Raw genomic sequence first — 22,803 nt, 5'->3', positions numbered from 1 at the left:
GGTAGAAATTGGCAAGCTGATTCTAAAGTGTCTGTTGAAATGCAAAGGACCTTTTTCAAAACAATTATGAATAAGAGCAGAATTGAAGAATAACACTGCCTGATTTCAAGGTTTATTATAAAGCTACATTAATCAAGACCATGAGGTGCTGACATAGACAAAAATAGATCAATGGAACAGAAAAGAGAATCCAGAAATAAACATACACATGTTGGAAATTAATCTTTGAACGAAGGTACAAAGGCTGTACAGTGGAGAAATGATGGTCTTTTCAACCAATAGTGCTAGAAAAATTGGTTGTCTATATGTAGAAAGTAAGTCATGATTGTACCTCACACCATATACAAAAATTAACTGAAAATGGAGCATAGACCTAAATGCAAAACTTACAATTATAAAACTTTCAGAAGAAAACATATGAGAAAACCTTTGTGACTTTGGATTAGACCTTGGATTAGATGTTGATTTCTTAAATATGACCCCACAAGTATGATCCATAAAAGAACAGATTGACAGTTGGACCTCATCAAAAAATAAAAACTTCAAAGGCACTATTAAGAGAAACAGAGAAGCCACAGATTGGGAGCAAATATTTGTGAAGCATATACCTGGTAAATGACTTGTTTCTAGAGTATATAAACACATTTAAAACTCAATAAATAGAAAACAAACAATCCAATTAAAAAATGGGGAAAGAATTTGAATGGCAACTTCACTGAAGAAAATATATGGGTGGAAAATAAGCACATAAAAAGATATAATTATTAGAAAGACACAAGTTAAAACTACAGTTAAATATCACTGTAGAGGTTAGAATGTCTGAATTAAAAAGACTGATCTTACAGAATGTTGGAGAGGATGTGGAACAACTGAAACTCTTAAACTGATGATAGGAATGTAATATGGTGCACTCACTCTAGAAAACTATTTGGCAATTTTTTAGAACTATATATACCTACCAGGTGATCTAACCATTTCATCTTAGAAATTTACCTAAGATAAATGAAAGCATATGTCTGGAAGGTTTGCACATGGGTGTTCATGACAGCTTTAATAGCCCCAAACTGAAAATAACCCAAATGTCTATTATATTGGTGAATGGATAAATATTGTGGCATATTCAACAGTGGGCCACTATTCAGCAATAAAAAGGAATGAACTATTTGTATAAACAACAACATGTATGAATCTCAAAATAATTAATGTGAATGGAAAAAGCCAGACAAATAAAGAATACATACTATGTGATACCATATGTATATCAAGTCTAGAAACCAGCCTATAGTGAAGAAAGCAGATCACTCATTCTCTGGGGGTAGAAGGGCAGGGATAATGAAGGGGTATAAGAAAATTTTGGTTGTTGATGGATATGTTTACTATCCATCAACACTGTGGTTCTAGTAATGGTTTCACAGGTGTATATATTTATGAAAACATTGTACACTTTAAATATGTGTATTTTATTGCATGTAAATTATACCTCAATAAAGTTGTTTTTAAAAAGTACATAAAATCCATGCAATATTTAAAACCTCAGAAGGTTAATTTTATCTTTAGAGTTACAGAGTTTAAAGATAATAGAAATCTTGATTTGAAGTTCATGTTCTGCAGGTTTCTACCATGTAGTACCTAAATCTCTTAATGCATGTATTTTGTCTTCTTTGGTTATAATTTTTTATGTTCTATCTGATATTTATATGTCAAATATTTAATGATTCCAAACTTAGTTTACACGATGTTTACATAAAGTTCCTTAACTGTAAGGGACATATTTCTAACTGGATTGAGAGACTAGTTTAATTTTATTTATTACCATTACCTTCATTTTTCTGGGTGTGTGTGTGTGTGTGTGTGTGTGTGTGACCTCAAATAATTGATGATGAACTCAATTCGTTTGTTTAAATATGAAGCTTAGTTCTAGGACTTCTGTAATTTAAAAGAATTTTTTAAATAGTCCAGATATTGTTCGTTAAGTGCATTTTGCTCAAAGGAAAGCACCATAGCCCACCTCTGACAGTTCGATTATTCTTAGCAGAGCCTTAGGCACATGAAAGGATCATAGTCCCCTTACAGATGAATTGATGCTCAAGATTTGTGCTTTGTAGGAGATAAAAGCTGACAGGATGGTATTAAAACAGGTTCTTCTACAGAATGGCAACAATTGGATTATAAATCCAGCTGGAAAGTGTGCTAGTTGATCACTGTTTACTCAGGAGTATTTTACTTTAGTCAGGATAAAGTATTTTATTTAATTGGTGTCTTCTCTTTTTTCCTTTTCTAGGAAATACAGCAGCCATGATAGAAGACAAAGGGCCAAGAGTGACCGACTACTTTGTTGTGGCAGGTCTCACTGATACATCTACTCTCTTGGATCAAGAAATAAATCGTTCAGACACTAAGTCAACTGGACCTAAAGCTCCAATTACAGACATTGCAGTTATTAACAAATCAGCTGGGGAAACAGTACCTGAAGGTTACACCTGTGTTGAAGCCACTCCATCAGCTCTCCAAGCAAACTTGAACTATGGAAGTCTGAAAAGCCCAGAACTCTTCCTCTGTTATAAGAGAGGGAGAGATAAACCACCCCTTACTGACATTGGGTATGGTGATTTATTTTCTTTTGCTGTAGTGAAGGGAGTAAAACTTATTTGAGGTACATGGGAATAAAAATTTGAAATTCTTGATAGTTTTATTATTTGTTACTTCAGGTTGAAGTATTATAAGATCTTATATTACATATCTCTACCTTTACTGAATTTCTTTGCATTCTACTTGAATCATTGGATCAGTTCATTACAAAAGAATATTGAAATGAAGGCATTAGAATAATTCCATTTCTGTTGAACTTCTTAGATAAGCTTATTAATCAAACAAAAGAACAAGAAGCTACAATAAAAGATAGATTTTAAGGAGCTACATGGGTTATGTGATGAATTTTTTCTGAAGCCCTGACTATTTAAGAAAGGAACATTCCTGTTTTAAAAAATATTATTATGCTGCATGGGAGGAGGATATTTATAATTTAGAAGGAGTGTAGTTGTTATGAGCTATTTAATATCTAGTTCATAGCCACTGAAGAACATTTTTCTTCGTTAAAGCCTTTTTTCCAAAATTATCTATACTGACTGTTCTGTAAAGCTGTACTTTTAGAATAGCTATAATACTTTACCATACATATGTGTCATGTAGTAAGCTGTTCTGTTTATTACAATTACCATCAGTTAGTCAAAACATAGGTACTCGAGAGCATCTTGGGAAAAATTTGGGAGCGACTTGTCCATTTATGCAAAACACATCGCTGGAATTTTCATGGGGATTGCATTTAATGTGTAGATCTATTTGGGGAGTGTTGCCATCTTTACAGTGTTAAGTCTTCCAATCTATGAACATGAAATGTCTTTCCTTTTATTTAGATTTTCTTTCATTTCTTTCAGCACTGTTTTGTGGCTTTTAGTGTACAAGTCCTTCACCTCCTTGATTAATTTTATTCCTGAGTATTTTCTTGTATGAGATTGCTTCTTAATTTCTTTTTTTGGATTGTTCACTACTGGTGTATAGACACACAGCTGAAATTTAACCATGTGTTAATTTCATACCTGCAACTTTGCTAAATTTATTAGCTCTAATAGCTTTCATGTGTATTTTGGGAGATTTAAAAAATATATAGAGAATCATGTCCCCTTCAAACAGAGATAGTAAAACTTTACTCCTTTCTTTTGCAGTTTGCTTTATTTGTCCCCCTTGTCTTTTGTTCTGTCTAGAACTTACAGTGCAATGTTGAATAGCAGTGGTGAAATGCAGGCACCCTTGTCTCATTTCTGATCTCACATGGAAAGCTTTCAGTCTTTCACCATTGAGTATAATTTAGCTGTGGGTTTTTCGTAAATGCATTTACTATGTTAAGGAAGATTCCTTAATGTGATGTATTGTATCAATTGATTTTCTTATGTTGAATTTCTCTTTTTATGTAACCATAATACCACACCTTAAATGATTAATTCCTTAATATCATCATATATCCAATTTCCTGATTGTCCCATGAAGTTGTTTTTTTAACCAGTTGGTTGCTGGTTATTCTATTGATAGTTGTTTAGATGTTAGGAGGAGTGGTGAGCTGCTGTATATGAGCATCACTTTCTATGCTCATCACCTCTGCTTTTAGAGTAGAGCTCTGGTGAAATTGCGCTAAGGTCCTCATTATGTTCGAATTTCCAAAGCCAAAGGATGATTTATCCTTATCTTACTTTACCTTTATGCAGCATTCATTTAACTCCTTTAGTATCATCCACCCTGTATAGCATCTATGATTTGCCTTTAAGTCAATGAAATTAGGTTGGTGATTGTACAATTTTATAAGATCATTGGGCACAAGCGCCAGGTTAGAAAAAATTGAGAAATGATTGGCAGTTGAAGTAATAGAGACTTTTTTTTGAAAGCTTTAGTTTGAGAAAAGATGAAGATAGTTATGGGCCTTGCTCTTCAAGGTATGGCCCATGGACTATTATTGCCCATAGGTCCTGGGAGCATGTTAGAAATTCAGAATCTCAGGTATTACCCCAGACTTACCTGAGGGCAGAGGGGATATCGAGTGAAAGGCTGTTTTTTAACCTTTCTCCCAGGGGATAACTTTGAACATCTTTATGTTGAAGGAAAGAAACTAATGGAGAAAGAAGAGCTGAAACATAGGAATAAAAGGAGATACTTGATAGAATGAAATAATGAAACCAATTAAAGGTGTAAATCAACAGAACAGATGACCGGATTAGCCTTTAATGTGAGGGGCTTTTCCTTTGAGAAGGGGAAAGGAGGTTAAAATGAGTGTGAACACAAATTATTGGTTGCAGTGGAGTGATTCAGGACATGTTAAGGATTTACTCTCAATTTCTTTTTATTTTCCCCATGGTTTTCTTAAGAAGATAGGTAATGTCCATAGGAGGATGGCTGTAGGATAAAATTTTGATAATCCATGTCAGTTGAAGGGAAACCAGCCAGGGACTTATGTCTTAGCCCTCATTGTTCCATCTGTTAGCCATCCTTTACAGGCCATCTTTTCAATCTCGGCCTCTCCTCCCCTCAGCCTCCCGCAACCATGTTAATCATAATTGTCGCTGTTGGTGCAGTGGCGCAACTTAAAAATAAAATGATGACTTAGATAATTATACTTAGATGCTTTCAGGTTCTAAGTGACTCTTTCCATACACATCTTGTTCCCTAAGGAGTCTAATTTTTCTTACAGGGTAGTTTACTTATCCATGTTTGCTAGAGCGTATTGTTGTCTTTTAGCTAATCATGATGGTAAGTGTTTCTCTCCAGATCAAATAATTGTTAGTGTCTGGTGACTTAAATGTTTTGACCCGTCCTCCCCACAAGCACACTGGAGAGATTTGGAAAACTTGTTAGCCACTTTAAAGATAGGAACTCATCTCATTTAACTAAATATGAAACACTGTTGTCAAACTTTTGACCTTTTTGATTTATAAAGTGAGATGAGATATTTACAAAAATAGGGGTTTTTTTTTGGTAAAAGTTGTTAACTAAGTTAAAATATGTAAGATCTGATATTCCTTCATAATGTTAAATACTCTATAAAGTATAATTTAAACAGGATAATATCTTATATATTAGATATGTTCGTTAAGATAAAGAGTCACAGACTACTTACTGTTCAAAGTTGTTCTTCCATTTATCATATTCATTGACTTATTTTTGAACCTTTTCAAACATACAGAAAAGAGTATAGAAGTTTCGAAATGGGGACAGTGTGAGTCTTCTAAATTTTTTTTTCTACATTGCTTTGGCTATGTGGGTCCCTTGCATTCTCATGTGAACTTTAAGGACACATTGCCGATTTCTACCAAAAAAAGGCAGCTAGGATTTAGATAGGAATTGTGTTGACTCTGTAGATCTGTTTGGAGAATATTGACATCTTACCGTATTAAGTCTGCCTGTCCATGACCATGAGATATCTTTTTATTAATAAAGGGTTTTTAAAGGTAAAATTTTGACGGGAATTGCAAAGGAACATTTTGTGAAAGTGTCTAAATATTTGTTAAAACTTCTAGGAATTGATCTGAGGATGTTTGTGATGTTGCGCTTTTGTTTCATGTTTCTTGTAATGAGCAAGAAAAAAACTCAAAAGTTCTTTGATCTTATTTACACTTCTTAAAATTATATTCTAGCTGTTGAAAAATAGTGGGTGAGAGATTTATAATTCCCAAAGTAATAATTTTGGTTTTGGTTTGCAATTAAGATTTGGGAAACAATAGAGACAAAAAAATTTTCTTTTGTTATTTTCAAGAAGAAAACCTGCATTAACCTGAAATGTATTTATGTGTCTATATATTTCTTTCTCTCCTTTCTGCTATATAGAGTTTTATATGAAGGGAAAGAAAGGCTTATTCCTGGATGTGAAGTGATCCAAGCCACACCCTATGGTCGCTGTGCCAATGTCAACAATAGTTCAACTACTTCACAAAGAATCTTTATTACTTATCGAAGGGCTACTCCAGTTCGACCTCAGAATTCCTTGGCTGTAACTGATATCTGTGTTATTGTAACCAGTAAAGGAGAAACGCCTCCTCATACTTTCTGCAAAGTTGACAAAAACTTAAATTGTGGAATGGTAAGAATAAAATTGTTTCATTTTTTTTAAAAGGATAATTTTTAGATTCTTGTTTATTATTGGGCATATAATTTACTCTCAGTTTATATTTTCATGATTGTTTTTATTTTTAGGTCTCTAATTTTTATGATTCATAATAATTTAAAAAACCCTTAGCTCTTTGATGTTTTAGAATAATTTCATCCAGCAAATGGATACTTAAAGTCAGGGAATTACTATTATTTTTTTAATGCATGTTAGTATAGAAGTTTTATTAACTCTTGAGTTTCAGTGGTGTCTTTTAAGGATAACTGCAGGGAGACCAGGTGGGGACTTCCATTATATTTATTTATTTAAATATCGTAGTTTTCCATATTTACTTTAAGAGGACTCTAATGAAGAAAATTGAACATATACATTTGATTTATGGTTTTGTAAGACTAAAGTGTACTATTGGGTCAGATTTATTTTGAAAAATATGTTTACATCAGACCAATAATTAGCTTGAATGTGGTATATGCAGAAATGTCTAGTGCACCCATGGCTGTTAGTCAAGACAGGTTTGCCTCTGGAGGTAATGACTTTATAGCACCCAGTGACCCCAGTATTTCCTTAGTTTGGGCTCCATTGCTCTCTCCACTTTGTGCTGTCTCTTCCAAATGTAGGCAGTTCTGGATGATTCTAAACTTTGAAACTGCCTTCATGTCAGTTTGATATTTGTGCAGAATTCTAAACTTTGAAACTGCCTTCATGTCAGTTTGATATTTGTGGCAATTGTTTTTTTACTCTTTTAATATTCTCAACTTCATGTTTTGCTGTACTTTATTCTATATAGTCCGTTTGATAAACATGTTTTAAATAGAATTCCCTGAATAATCAGAATCTTTAGAAAACATTCAACAAAAGGAATTTCTTTTTTAATCTTTTGTCTTTTTTAAACCTAATTTATATTTTACAGTGGGGTTCCAGTGTCTTTCTATGTTATAAGAAATCTGTGCCTGCTTCTAATTCAATAGCATATAAAGCTGGTAAGTAAATTTTAAAAAATTGTTATGTAGTTTTTGTTGCACGTTAACATTTGATTAAAAGAGGCAGTGTATACTCCCCTATGTAGTTTGTGGAAGTGATTTATTCATAAGTTGAATTATCTATAATTTTAGCATGTAGAAACATAAGTTTTCTGAAATACATTACATACTACAAGATATATTAATATTGCCCCTCCCCCAAAATGTTAATTAAATCAGAACTTTCATTCTAAGCAAGCATTTGTGGAATAAACATTCAGGCTTTTAGTTTACACTAATAGATTTAACAGTTCAGTGGAAAACCGCTTACTCTCTGACCTTTTATATTTTGGCAATCTGAAAGGTGTCAATCTGCATCTTTACTTCTTATATTTCCTTCTCTTATTTCTGTGTGTCTGATTTGAAACCACATGTCACTTGCCATGAAAGGTGGACTTGTTTCCTTTCTCCCATGTTGCAAAGAATCAGCTATATGGAGGAGAGGAGGGCCTGAGAAACTTTTCTGCCATGACGTGTTTGAGAAATCTATCGCCACATTCTTACTGCACAGTAAAGTGTCAAGGGCTGTAAAGATTTAAGTGTGACCTCTTCATCCCACTGGTATGGTGGGATAAAAACTGAAAATACAGGTATGCTCCAGTTGTAAATAGAAGAGAAATAAATACTGGAATACTTTTTTGTGAAAACAGGCAGTGTCAGATACTTTTTGATCATGCACAATTTTTTGAATAGTTTTACTTCCGAGAAGTTAGGCAAATTTGTATCTGAAAAATCTTGATTGTGCTCATCAAGACATTCATACTAATGAATCAAACCATTTAATTTATAATATAAAAGTAAAGGCAGCTACTAGTAATTATAAATTTAGTATCATTTAAAAATGTTACGCTCTTAATATTGCTGTAATGCATTGATCGTATGTGATTTCCTAAAAAATATATATATATATTTTGGTGGGAAGAAGTGTCACTTTAAAGAAAACCTTATAAAAACATGCTTTATGAAAGTATTAAGGTATTTGATATACGACACATATTTTAGAATACAGAGTTTTAGAGACTGAATTTGGACTAAAAACATCTGATTTTCGAGTGTTTATCTTAGATGTGGTTTGCTTGTTAGAGCCATCAGAGGCTAATGAACTAATGCCATGTAACTACTTTATTCCGAAGGGGCTTTGTTATGTTTCTCAGAGTGCCCCCTGCTTCTTCTTCCTTGGTCTTACACACTCTGTACTCAAAAAGTTTCTGTCTCGTTTACTTTTTATGTTGCATGCCTTTTACATTGCTTCTCTCTTAAGATGAGTTTAGGGGCTTTGATATTTGTTTCCTTGGCATTATTTCATAACATTTATCCCTTTTCTGATTTTTTTACAAAAGACTAACTGAAATAGTTGGTAAATTTTCCTCTGTGTTTCTTAACTATTCTCTGTAAGATGTTGGAAGTATGTAGAAGAAAGTACATTAAGGTTGGTGAACCAGTATATTTAATATATTTTAATGTTACAATGAACTGGAAGTTCATAGGTTACAAAAAATAAAGGGTAAATTTATAATTTATTTTAATTTCCGATACAGCAAGAGAAAAATTGATTTTGAAATTTTATACGTAAATATTTCCATGAAATTTGCTATTAAACTATCCTAATAATGTATCACATATAATTTATGGAAAAATATTTAGAAAATTTTATTATTGTCTCCTTTCTCCAAAAGGTTTAATTTTTAGATATCCAGAAGATGACTATGAGTCATTTCCACTCTCAGAATGTGTACCTCTCTTCTGCCTTCCTATGGGAGCTACTATTGAATGTTGGGATCCCCAAACCAAGTACCCACTTCCAGTTTTTTCAACTTTTGTCCTGACAGGTTCTTCTGCTGAGAAGGTATATTTTTTCCTCTTTTACTTAATCTAGTTTGTGTTTTAATCCTATAAAATGATTATTATGATTAATAATAAAATAATTATTATTAAGTTTTATTTGAATGTTAGGGTTATTTGGACACAATACATTTTGGTTTGAATTTGTACTATAATGCCCAAAGTGAAAAGACAACATGGAAATTGGTATCAGAATGCTTATACCCCTGGAGCTTCTAAAGAAGCAAATATAAAGTCTTTCTGGAGAGACACCCCCAGAACCCAGGCCTCAAGGTGAGATTATAGTAAAAGTTAGAAGACATAGTTATCATAGGTAGGATCAACAAGACACAATACAAAGCTGGATTAGACCCTCAGGATATTGAAAGAATGACAATATGAAGGATATTATAAAATGGATATCTGATCGTAATGATTTAAGACCTAATAGAGGAGCTCAACACATCAAGAAAGAACAGGATGTTTTGAAAAATGAATAGATTGGAAAAAGAATGAAATGTCTAGAAATGAAAAATATGGTCCTTAAAATTAAAAATTCAGTGGTTTAAACAGCAGATAAGACATACATGAAGGGAGAATTAATAAAGTGGAAGATAGGTCACTTTAAATGTAGCACAGAAAAATGTGAAACATAAAAGAAGTTTAAATATGTACAGGATAGTTTCAGAAGGACCAATAGATATTTTGTGAAGGAGAGACTGGAAAAGGGAGAGGCAGCATATGAAGAGCTAATGGTTGAGAGTTTTCCAAGGTTGATGAAAAATTGAGTCTTCAGAGTACAGATACACTCTGAACCTTCAGTAGAAAAAAAAATAAAAATACAAAACCACCTCTTTTCATATTATAGTGAAACTGTGGAACACTAAAGACAACAGAAATAAGAGACATTTACTTTCAAAGAAACAACTATTAGATCGGTTCGTTTCTTAACAACAACAGTGAGGGTCAGAAGACAAATAATATATTAAAATGAGGTGAGAGTAAGCAAAGATAGTTTAAATAGCATACAGAAAGCACTAGCTGGAAAGAAAAGTTGAATAATAGGACCTCATTGTAGTTAAGAACATCTGTTCATTCAAAGGTACTAATAAGAAGGTGAAAAAGGCCACACACAGGCTGAGAGAAAATAATGTGACATATGTATTCAAGATGGGTCTTGTATCCAAAATAAACGTAGAACTTCTATATTATCAGCAAGGAAAAGGAGCAACCCTATTGCCCAGCAGTTATACTCCTGAGCATATCCCAAGGAATATGAGTGTATATGTCCTTTAAAAACATGTTTATGCTTTATTTGTAATAGCCAAAAACTGAAAACATGTATAAAGCAGTAATACTGATGTAGCATAAAATAAGTAATGTTAGGAAATAAAAAGTAAATAAAACTACAGATATAGTGGAACTTTAAAATGGAAAAATTTCTTAGGAAATTTGACAAAATAGGCAATTTTATTGAAAATTATAACCAAAGCCGACTCTCATGGCACAAACAAAATAAATCTGGGGCCTCGTTATTTGGCCACTTAGTTACAAGTTTACAACCATTATTATTAAAGATAGTGAAGATTAAGATCGAGCACAGGAACATAGTAGGATACTGAGTGAAGGTCAACTATATTAACTGGATTGCTTACAGCTAAGCTAACTCTTTAGCTTAATAATTTACAGATTCTCTCATTGAAAATAAACATAAATGAAAAATTTAAGGTCTTCAAACACTTGAGTTATCAAATTTGACCAGTAGAGAACAATAAAGCCTCATTGAAATGCTTTTGTTATATCGCTTGTTAAAAACCTCTGAGACCACTTTGAAGTAATTGTATCTGGGAGTGTTGTATCTGTAAAGACAAGGATCATCTATAATTACTAATAGTTGTAAGATTTATGTAAGTATTACTATCTATTTTGAGAACTTTTCATCACTCTAAACAGAAACTTCCCTCATCCCACCCCAAGTCCCGGATAACCCATAGTCTATTTTTTGTGTCTATGAATTTGCCTATTTTAGATAACTCATATAAGTAGAATAATATAATATTTGTCCTTTTGTGTCTGGCTTATTTCACTTAGCAAATGTTTTCATGATTTATCCATGTTGCAGTATCTATCAGAATTTCATTTTTAAGGATGAATAATATTCTATCACATGTATATACCACATTTTGTTTATCCATTCATCTGTTGGTGGACATTTGGGTTCTACCTTTTGGCTATTGTGAATAATGCTGCTATGAACATTGGTATACAAATATCTGTTTGAGTTGCTGTTTTGAATTCTTTTGGGTATACAGGTTTCCCCTACTCTATGAAAGTAGAGCATTCCTATGAAATCTTTTGCAAGCTGAAATGGAGCAAAGCAAAGAAACAATTACCATTAATTTATATAGAAAAATTTTTGACCATTCCCACCCAGATCCTCAAAAGAAACTGCCAAACCATTCCAAATAATACATAAAACCTAAAATAACACTAAAATACAGTAAAAGCAGGAATGATATGATAAATATCTACCATGTTTTGTATACCCATCAATCTATTCAAGCAATGGAGTTTCCATTTTATCCATTACTGGATGCCAACTAAAGGAGTCCACTTTGCTACTAGCAGAACCAATAGTAACTTCGGCAGCTTTCAAATGTAAATAGTACAAATGGCGGACCAGGCAAGTTCAACACATGCAAGATGTCTTTATTTAGTTCACAATCAAAATGCTTAATTACATGAAATTTTATGCTAAGTGTAACTTCCTTACAAACTTTCTTAGGGTTTTATAATCCTTAGGCAGGGGACCCCAACTCCCTGGGCAGGGCTGCACACTGGTACTAGTCTGTGGCCTGTTAGGAACCAGGCTGCACAGCAGGAGGTGAGCAGCAAGGGAAGGAGCAAAGCTTCATCTGTATTTGCAGCCACTCCCCAGCGCTAGCATTACCGCCTCAGCTCCACCTCAGATCATCAGGCATTAGATTCTCATAGGAGCACCAAGTCCCTGGTGCCAAAAAATGTTAGGGACCACTGCCTTAGGACACATCTTGCTCACAGCACAAAATAAATCGTGATAAGGCACAGATGCTCACAGAAACAATTCAGAGCTCTCTGGTGGCTTGGTGCTGAGATGCTGAGTATGGTTCCCAGGGAAGGCCACTCCTGCTGCTGGGGTGCATGCTCTCTCTGTAACAGCTCACTGCAAAACAAATGCTCAGTGCTGTTTTCGTTGTTTGCTTTTTTTTCATAAATGAAAATGCCTTTTGTATTTATTTCCATTAGGTGCTAATGTAGGTCCTTCATAAAAACAAAGTGGCATAATGTGAACTTTCAAAAAGCAGGAAATACCTGTATACCTAGGAGTGGAATTGCTGTGTCATATGATATAATTCCTTGTTTAGCTTTTGGTGCAGCTGCTAAACTGTTTTCCATAGCAGCTGCGTCATTTTCTGTTCACTTTAGCAATGTTGAGATTTTTCTTATCATTTATCTGTCATATGCACTCTAAGCAAATGTTTTGTGCAATAAGAAAAAGAGACATTAATTAAAAAAAAAAAAAAAAAAAAACCTGAAGTCTTAATAATGGAATTCTCTTGCTCTGTAGGTATATGGAGCTGCCATCCAGTTTTATGAGCCTTACTCTTGGGAACTTCTAACAGAGAAGCAGCTTATGCAACTGGGCCTGTTGACACCTGTGGAAAGAAAAATGGTCTCCAAATCCATTAATTCAAACAAATGCATTTGTTTGCTGTCACACTGGCCTTTTTTTGAAGCTTTTAGAAAATTTCTCATGTTTATCTACAAACTTTCTGTGTCTGGACCACATCCTCTTCCCATTGAAAAGTATGTATGATGATTAAAAAGATGTCTAGTGGGAAAACTGGGTGTGTATATATATATACATATACGTATATACACATTTCATCGTTTACCTGACTGTAAGCAGCAAAGTTAAGACAGTCACAGTCATCTTACTTTTTACTTGTTCCCTTCTTCACTGGAATAAATGACTATGAATTTAAAATTGAGGAGTGGTGGTGAGGATGACCCAGTTATAGTCTTTTGAGAATTCAGGTTAAGAAGGAACTCGTGTATATTGTATTGTGTGTGTGTTCTTCCCATTTATTCTCTAATAACCAAGAGAAAAATAGTTACTGCTGCACACATACACACACACCCACTCACCCAACCATACAAATGGCCTTTCTAAGTTCTAACCATAAAACATCGCTAAATTGATCTAGAAATTAATGAAGGTGAGTTAATTGGTGTTAAAAGTGAGGTTTTGGTTTTAGCATTAATCTAATTCTACGTGTTTTCCCTTCTGTTTATGATTCCCTTTGTCATGGAAATCCTTTGTAAGCAAGAAAAATATATGGAGCCTCTGCTTTTTTAAAACCACATCTTTGACTGCTAGTGGCACATTGGCTTTTATTTATTATAGTAAATATGTACTCTGCTAACAAACCAGTAAATGTCAAGAACTTTGTAACAAAGTATTATAATATGCATAAATATAGATTTTTCTTACAGTTTGAAAAATCTCACATTATAGCAGTGGATAATTTGGAGGTCATTATCCGTAGATTTAAAAATAATGCTTTTCAAAATTGACTTTAAAAAATAGTAAAATACTGTGCATAAACTTACCACAACTTGATATGAAAATATGGTTTCGACTTTAATGTTGTACTCCTGGAATGCCAATCTAATGTTCATGATTCCAGATTTAACTTTCATCTGTCAGATTAACTTACAATTGTTTAAAGTAAAATTTAATGTTCACAGCAAACTAACAGCCTTTTGAAAAATCGAGTTTATGAATAGTTTGTGAAAATAAACTCAGTGTATGTGATTTTTTTTTTCCTTGGTTGAAGTAATACTTTGCATGTTAGTGGCTTCTGAGCTCAAAATTTTGGAGGAATTTAAGAAGTATTATTTATAGGTGGAGAAAGAGAGAGGGTAAGTGGTTTGCCCTAGGTTATAGTAAAATAATTAATTAAATTCATATAACTCATGATAACCAGGGCAATAAAAATTAGCTTCTTTCATGAAAACCATTTTTATGTTACTTATATTTTTCTGGTGATAATAGGGTATATTAATATGGACTTTGGGGGGAGGGGAAAATTTTAAAAATGTTAAAAAAATTAAAAAATAATATGGACTTTTAATTAGGAAATACATTGTGCATTTCAGAAGTTTAGTAGGATGAGTACATTTACTGAGTAAACTTATTTAGCATAAGTTTTAGGTAAGTGGCTTCATCAAATTTGGGATGATACAATATTTAAGATTTATTAAAAATCTTTGAAGCATTTTAGAAAAGTAATTATCTTTATTTCACATTTTTTTCCAGGCACATTTCATATTTTATGCAGAACATCCCTTTTCCTTCAGCACAAAGACCAAGAATCCTTGTACAGGTAATCAAGGATTACTTGAGGGGAGCCCTGCATATGTTCATTGTATTCATTGCAGAGTGGATTCTGTGGCTCTTTGGGTTTGAGGTGGAGCAATATGCATTTATAAAATCCTTGAGTTATATTTTATATCTTTAGTGAGCATCCTTTTGTACTGGTTTTTTGAATTTTGGATGTACAGAATTGGAATAATTATAATGCTTGGTTCATGACATTATCAATATTGGTTCATGCATGGCCTCTATGTAGCTGATTTTAATAACTTAAAATTCAGAATATGGACATGTTTTTAATATTGGAGCGACTAATAAATACTAAGTATGAAATGAATTATGGTTGGAGGGCAAAAGTGAAATAGTCTGTAATACCACTCTTCAAACTGCCTATCTTAAAAGGACTAGTTTCTTTTTATTTCCAAATAGTAGCAGACCTAAGTATACAGAATGAAACATATGCAGCTTACCATGTGAGATCTGTATAGACATGAACAGGTCTGTCCCCCATCTAAATACATGAATTCACTGATCACACACTCAGATGTGCGAGAAGTATCAGCTTGCCATAAAAGTTTCTGAATGGCTTGCTCTCCATTTATAGACTATCTCTTCCTGGACCAATAACAGTTTGCAGACTGGTGCTTTGAGTAGTACCGATCTATAGAGGCAAGCAGTTTAAAATTTTTTTCTAAGATATTATCAACATTATAGGTGATAAATATTGTTAATCTTGAATGTACCTCAGTTCAACAAGTATTAATATATAATACTTGTGCCTACTAGTGTGTAGAGTAAATGTACCTCAGTTCAACAAGTATTAATATATAATACAAGTGCCTACTAGTGTGTAGAGTAAATAAATTTGAGGCCTTTAAAAAGCAGTCATTCCATAATTTTTAAATAACTGTATTTTAACCAGTTAACTGAATCCGGATTTAGTTGAACTAACAATTTAATTAAAAAGAACTAAATGGTATCTCTCAGTAAATATCAGTTGTTTTATATCTTAGTACATGTTTCCAAAGCTGTTATATTAGTCTGTACATTAGCGTATTTTCCATTTTACCCTTGATCTAAATATTTAGGTTTCATAATTAGCTTGGTTAATTTATCTTTTTTTTTTTTTAAGCTATCAGCCCATGATGCGTTAATATTATCACAGCCAGTTTCCACACCTTTACCACTAAGGTAAATAATGGTATCTAAAATGATATAATTATTCACAACTATGTAAGAATAGCCTTTATGTTTCTAACTTTGATAGCTGGGTGGTTGGTGGAGCCATTTTAAAAATGGAATACTTAAGAGAGTAGTAATATAGGGAACACCTTCCTTTTCCTCTCATCTCCCCTCCCCATATCCTGTTTATAACTAAATGTTCAAGGTGAACTGTTGTTAACTTCCTAAAATGTCTTGAATCTATTAGCTTTTCTTCATTTGCATCACTAGTCCAGGCTCGCATGATCTCACCTGGACTACTTAAAGTACCTCTTAATTGGTAGCCTTTTGCTCTTGTCTTCCTTCAGTTTTTTATTTATATCGCAGCCAGTGTGTCCTTTTGAGAATGCAAATATAATTGTGTCATTTCTATTTTGACATAATCTCTTGCTATTTTCACCCCCTCCCTGTCTATGCAATAGTTGCAATAAGTTTATTTCAAGTTCTTAAACTTGACAAGCCTTTGTATGTGTTGTGTCCCCGGCCCCCTTAACCCCTACCTCCTTTCTTTTGAGCTGTGTTCATATGGTTGATCTTCAGGAAACCCTTTCCTGATAAACACCCCTTTGTTACCAAAAGATGAGTTTGAATCATTTTGTTACATTATCTCATTAGATTTGCTACTTTTCAGTAATAACGTAATCAGGGCTTGAAATTAACACTAGGTTAGTCTATTAACATCTAGGCAATAATTTAATAAGCAAATTTAACATGTTTTAGAAAAATAGTTCATAATCATCTCTTTTTCTCTGTTTCTAGTGGAGCCAACTTTAGCACCTTGTTAATGAATCTGGGTCCTGAGAATTGTGCAACACTGCTGCTCTTTGTTTTACTTGAGAGTAAAATTCTGCTGCATTCTCTCAGGCCAGCCGTGTTGACTGGAGTAGCTGAAGCTGTTGTAGCTGTAAGTATAGAATTTTCCTTTTAGTACAGAATTGCTGACAGAATTTTTACGGCAAAGGGAAATTTCCTTCAATGAAAGCAACTTTGAAATTACCAGTAAAAATTTAACATAAAAATAATACGGTGGCAAAGAGAAACTTTCTTTATTTGAGAAAAAATTTCAGTTTCTAATTTTTTATATTTTAGAATTTTTCAGAGAATCTACATGATTACATAATAATAAAACTTTGTATTAAAGAGAGACCCTGGCCAGTTATCAGCTTCCCTAAAATTAATGGAAATAAATTACACAGTTCCTTTTCCCAGTTTTAACTTTTAATCATTGTGAGCCAGTAACGTATAGGAAATTCTAAGTGATCACAAAATAGTATAATGTACAAAAGCTTACATAGCATGGAATAAGCACTGAATAAATACTTAATCTAGTCATAAGAAATGATTCTAGGACTGAAAATAACAATAACGTGAGATGGTTTATGGGTGGCAAAGAACCTCATTATATATTAATTTTCCAAGCCTTTACGGTTGCATGTGAAAGCAAAAGTCATCATAACATGAAAGTATTTGTTAATGAACTGACCAGTTTTAGAAAATATTCCTTCTTATAAAACATGTTTATCCATTCCTCTTTGTCAGAATCTTTGTGGCATAGTGTCTTGATTGATTTAAACAATATAGTGCAAGAACAGGTGGAGAAGTTGCAATATGAAGTTGGAAATTTTATGAAAAATGTAAGATTGCTTGGAATTTATGTAACTGATGTTAGAGAGCTGCCCGAATTGCATGCAAAACCACTGATAAATGAGGATTTAGCAGTTAGGCACTTTAAAGAAAATTGAATGGTGACAGGATAAATTCTTCCAAAGAAGAATAATTTGAATATCAAAGAATCAATGGAGCCCCATAGCAAAACTTGAAGAGAAGGATGTCATATTTTGCTGTTGGATGGTTTTGTTCTAAAATTTCTGACATAGTTGCACACGTGCCTTTTGTTGAGTGGAAGATGGTGGTTTTTCACTGAAGGAAATCAAGTCCTTGCAAGGTCCTGTGCGTGTGGCTCTGTCCCTTTGCTCTCCGATCTCATTTTCTGCTACTCTCCCCCTTGCTCACTCTGCTCTAGCCACACTGGACTCCTTGCTACCCTTGAAACATATTACGCAGGCCCCATATCTTAAGACCTTTGCGCTAGCCGGTCTCTTTGAAGCGCACTTCTAGATATCTCGGCAAAATCCCTCATCTTCTGGTTTCAGTTCAGTTGTCACTTTCTTAATGAGTTCTACCCTGTTTAGTCTATTTAAAAATACAACCTGCTTCACTTCTCTCCTCTTCTAAATTCTAATCCTCTTCACGTGGCTTTACTTCTTCACTTTTCTGTAGCACTTAGCAGTTACTGACATGGTAAATACTTAATAGTCTTTTTTTTTTCTTCTGTCTCTTCCTGCTAGACTAGGTATTGGCACACTGTGGCCTGCAAGTCACATCCTACCCTCCACTTGCTTTTGTGAAGTTTCACTAGAACATAGGCCATTTATTTATATATTACCTATGATTGCTTTCATGCATGAAGATAGTTAAGTGACAGAAACGGTATGGCTTGTGAGTCTTCCGACATTTCGTATCGTTTTTGGAAAAAGTTTACTGATTTTATGCTAGACTAAGTCTCATGGGGGCAGGGGATCTTTGTTTTATTCACTGTTATGCTCCATCATCTAGAACAGTGCTTGGCACGTATTAAGTGGTCAGATATTTGATGAGTGAATAAAAAAATCCCAGTTTTGAGTAACCAATTGGAATAACTGGCAGAGGCAGTAAATGCTATAGGAATTTCTTTGGGGTGAGTGATGATAGGAAAGGAAGTGAACTAGACTTTGAAAGACAGCAAGGGTTTTATAGTAGAGGAAAAATTTTATCATAAGCGATTATAATTTTAATATTAGCTGATATTAAAATTTTGATCTGAATTTTTTAGTTACCCTTATCTTTTTTTTAAAAAAAAACAAGCATATGTGTTATAGTTAAGGTAGAGCTTTGTGAAAGAAAGCTGGTAAAAATTCTTGAGGAATGTTTTAGATTGACTAGTATTTTTAAGGTGCAAGCTTCACTGAAGTTGGATCATTTTATGTTTGAGCATTTAGGAAATTTTTTTTGTTGAAATTTTCAATTGACAATAACCATTTCCAAGAGAATCGTTTAAATTTTTTTGATTCCTTGATGTTCTTAGTTGGGTTTTAGTCAAAGGTTTTTCTGAGAATAGATGAGTGAAATGCGTAAGAGGTAAAGATCATGAGTTTGTTTTATAATTTTTTAAGTAATTCCTTCTCTTTGACTTTTTCCATAACACAATGTGGGTTTTATATAGGCATTAGAAAAATTAGCATGCAAAGAGCTGTTAGCATTTTTACTGTGCTTAAATGTTTTAATTACATTGATTCATAGTATTGCTTGGTAATGTTTTATAGTCATCTAGTTTTTGAAATGACAGTTAAAGTAAGAAAAAAAACCCCAAAAAACTAGACCTAAGTGCTTTTTAATGGTCCCTTTCAGTAATATTAGTTAACTACATAAACTTATTGCAAATTTCAAATTTGGCTAATTGTTAAAAACTTTTTTCCCAGATGGTCTTTCCATTTCAGTGGCAGTGCCCATATATCCCGCTCTGTCCCCTCTCACTGGCGGCAGTTCTTAGTGCACCTTTACCATTTATAGTTGGAGTTGACTCAAGGTATTTTGATCTTCATGACCCACCACAAGATGTCGTTTGCATTGACTTGGATACAAACATGTTATATGTGTAAGTTGATTCTTTTATATTATGTCTCATTTATATTTTTCTTCATATGTAGTTACAGCTTATTGAAAGCATCTAGAAATACACTATTTTAAAAAATTGTTAATAAGTCTTCATCAGTGAATCTCAACCAGGGCAAAGTATCAGAATTCTGGAAAGCTCTGTTTGTATACTTATATTTGTATACTAATTTGTATACTAATGTTAATGGCAGGCAAGAGATATTTATGTTTATCAAAAGAGTATGGATTTTTAAAAAGTTAAACATTGCTTTCAGAGCTCAAGAAATGATATACTTTGTAGGTTTAATTCAAAATCTAGGTGTAGGCTTTTAAAAAATGCATTTACTTATTTGACTTTAGTCACAATATAGGGTAATATAACATCATTTCTTACACGGTCAAGATTTGAATTTTATAAGGATCTATTTTATTGCGGAGAAGTTGATATTAAAAATTAGTCATAGTTTGCATTTACTGGAAGTGATAAATATATACAGCAGTCATGTAAGTGATGGTTCAGAGAGTAGTGCACCCCATAAATGAAAGAAGCAGCTCTGATGGATGCTTAAGAACAAACCCCTCCACACTCCCTACAGCCCCTAAAATGGGAAAGAGTAGTAAGTATTGAAAATTTCCTAATGTTGGCGCCAACTTCCAGGTCCTGGAGTACTTTTATTTTTTACTGTTTGTGATTGACGGAAAATGAATAGAGTAAGAATTTAAGGTGCAACTTCAATGGTCACAGCAATGGTGTTGGTTGGGAAAACATCCTGAGATAAACCAAAGAAATAAGGAAGGAAGAAAACATTTGCTATAACTTAAAAAATAATTTTGTAACAGATCTATCATTGTATTTTGAAACTATGTAATTGGGGTAGCTCTTTACTGTGTATATTTAGATTTATTTAAAGCCTCAAAATAGTGAACCATTTGCAGGTTATTTAGTATTCTGAATAAAATGACATTATGGAGATTCTTAATTTTTCCCAGAAGTTATTACTTCTATAAAATTTCTGTTGATCAAAACATTGTTTTCTAAAATAACTTTGAATTCTTTGTTCAGTTGAATTTTAAAAATTATGAAGTAATTTAGATGCCCAAGATTTACCGAGAATAATGTAAATACCTCTCGGATTAAAAAATTGAATATTATCAATAAATCTGAAACCCCTGGATAGTCCTGTGCAACATATCTTGCTCTTGGTTAGCCATTATCTTGAATTTGGTGTTATTATTTCTACCCGTTTTTAGAAATATGTATTATTCTAAATGATGTTTTGTTTGGAATGCTTTAAAAAATGTTTATGTTTATATAGTTTTCTGTGACTTGCTTTTTTACTTGGTCATTTTTATGAGGTTCATCCATGTTGATACATGTAGCTTTACTTCAGTTTCAGTGTTTAGCCAAGTGGATGGATATTTAGATTGTACCTAGATTTTTGCAGTTACGAACAAGGCTGCTCTGATCATTATTGTTCATATTTCCTGGAGTACATGGGCAAGAATTCCTCTGAAGCATATCCCTAATTAGTTGCAAATGGGCATTTTAATTTCTTTTTGCCCTTTGGTTTTCCTCTCCTGTGAATTGGATTTTCCATATTTTGGGAGTAAATTTTCCTATTGGGTTGTCTTTATCTTTTACATAACCCGGAATTAATCCTTGGTCTGTTATATGCACTGCACATAGCTTATCCCACACTGACTTGTCTTTTCATTATATTTATCCTGTTTTGATGAACAGAAGCTTATTTTAATTGATCAGATTTATTAATTTCTCTTTATGGATTTCTTTTTTTTGGTTCTTGTATATGAAATCCTCTGCCTTGAGGTCACAAAATACTGTCTTGGACATTCTTAAAGTTGTATGGTCTTGCTTTTCTCATGTAGTTCTTTAATTCAGCTAAACTTGATATTAGTGTATGATATGACATACAGTTACCATTTTTTTTTCACATGGATAAACAATTGTCACATAGCACTGTTTATTGAATAGTCAGTTCATCTCTTCCCCACTGATCTTCAGTGTCAACAGCATTACATATCAATTTCTATATTTGTGCGAGTATCTATCTGGCTTTCTTTTGCTCTGTTTTAGCTTCTTGCCAATATAACTATCTTAATGACTTTAAAATTAAGTTCTCTACAACATGGATGAAACTTGAAAACATCATGCTAAAAGACTTATAGACAGAAAATAGAATAGTTGTTGGTTGGGATGGGAAGTTGGGGGATTTGGGGGTTAGTTAGTAACCAAGGGAATGCAGGGTTTTTTTTTTTTGAGGTGATGAAAATATTCTAAAATTGATCGTGGTGTTGGTTATACAACTCTGTGAATATTCTAAAAACCATCAAACTGTACAGTTTCAGATGAGTGAATTGTATGGTATATGAATTGTATCTTAATAACATTTTTTAAATATGAGATGTGAGATGCCAAGTCCCTATATAACCTTGTTCTTTAAAATTGTTTTGACATATTTTGTCCTTTACTTTTTAATATCAGTTTAAGTTCCACACAAAGTTATGTTGTGATTTTGGTTAGAATTCTGTTTAATTTATACATTAATTTAGGGACAAATGACATCTTTTTAATTCATGGGTCTACCTACCCATGAATGTGGTATTTTACTTCATAGATCTTTTAAAAATTCTTTAACAAACTTTGCAGTTTTCTCAAAAGAGACCATGCACATCTTTTGTTAGACGTACTTATTCTTAAGTACCTTATGATTTCTGTCACTACGGTAAGTGGTATTTTAATTACATTTTCTACGTGTTAGTCACTGGGGTATAGAAATGTTACTGATTTTTATGTAGTGGTCTGCTGCCCAGCAACTTAGTTGAATTCTTTTATTTTAATTTGTCTGTAGATTCTCTTCAACTTCCTGGCTATAAGCAATCACATTATCCTTGTATATTTATAAATTTCTTTCCTTAATTCTCTGGCTAAGACCTACCACTGTAAAGTTGAATGGGAATAG

At 33.1% G+C, this 22,803-nt stretch overlaps 1 protein-coding gene across 1 annotated transcript in view; it reads left to right on the top strand.

Moving 5' to 3' along the window:
• The window catches only part of DENND4C (DENN domain containing 4C), an 83,681-nt gene that overhangs the window by 19,532 nt on the left and 41,346 nt on the right, over positions 1 to 22,803 (top strand). Inside the window, 9 exon segments of the mRNA XM_039869796.1 lie at positions 2,282 to 2,600; positions 6,370 to 6,622; positions 7,560 to 7,629; positions 9,345 to 9,514; positions 13,097 to 13,335; positions 14,852 to 14,918; positions 16,041 to 16,099; positions 16,889 to 17,033; positions 19,648 to 19,823. Of these exon segments, the coding sequence (XP_039725730.1) occupies positions 2,296 to 2,600; positions 6,370 to 6,622; positions 7,560 to 7,629; positions 9,345 to 9,514; positions 13,097 to 13,335; positions 14,852 to 14,918; positions 16,041 to 16,099; positions 16,889 to 17,033; positions 19,648 to 19,823 (1,484 nt within the window). The 5' untranslated portion in view covers positions 2,282 to 2,295.

The sequence above is a fragment of the Pteropus medius genome, unplaced genomic scaffold (genome assembly GCF_902729225.1).
Source record: "Pteropus medius unplaced genomic scaffold, Ma_sr-lr_union100, whole genome shotgun sequence".
Lineage (NCBI taxonomy): Eukaryota > Metazoa > Chordata > Mammalia > Chiroptera > Pteropodidae > Pteropus > Pteropus medius.
This window is presented reverse-complemented; position numbering and strand designations above follow the sequence as displayed.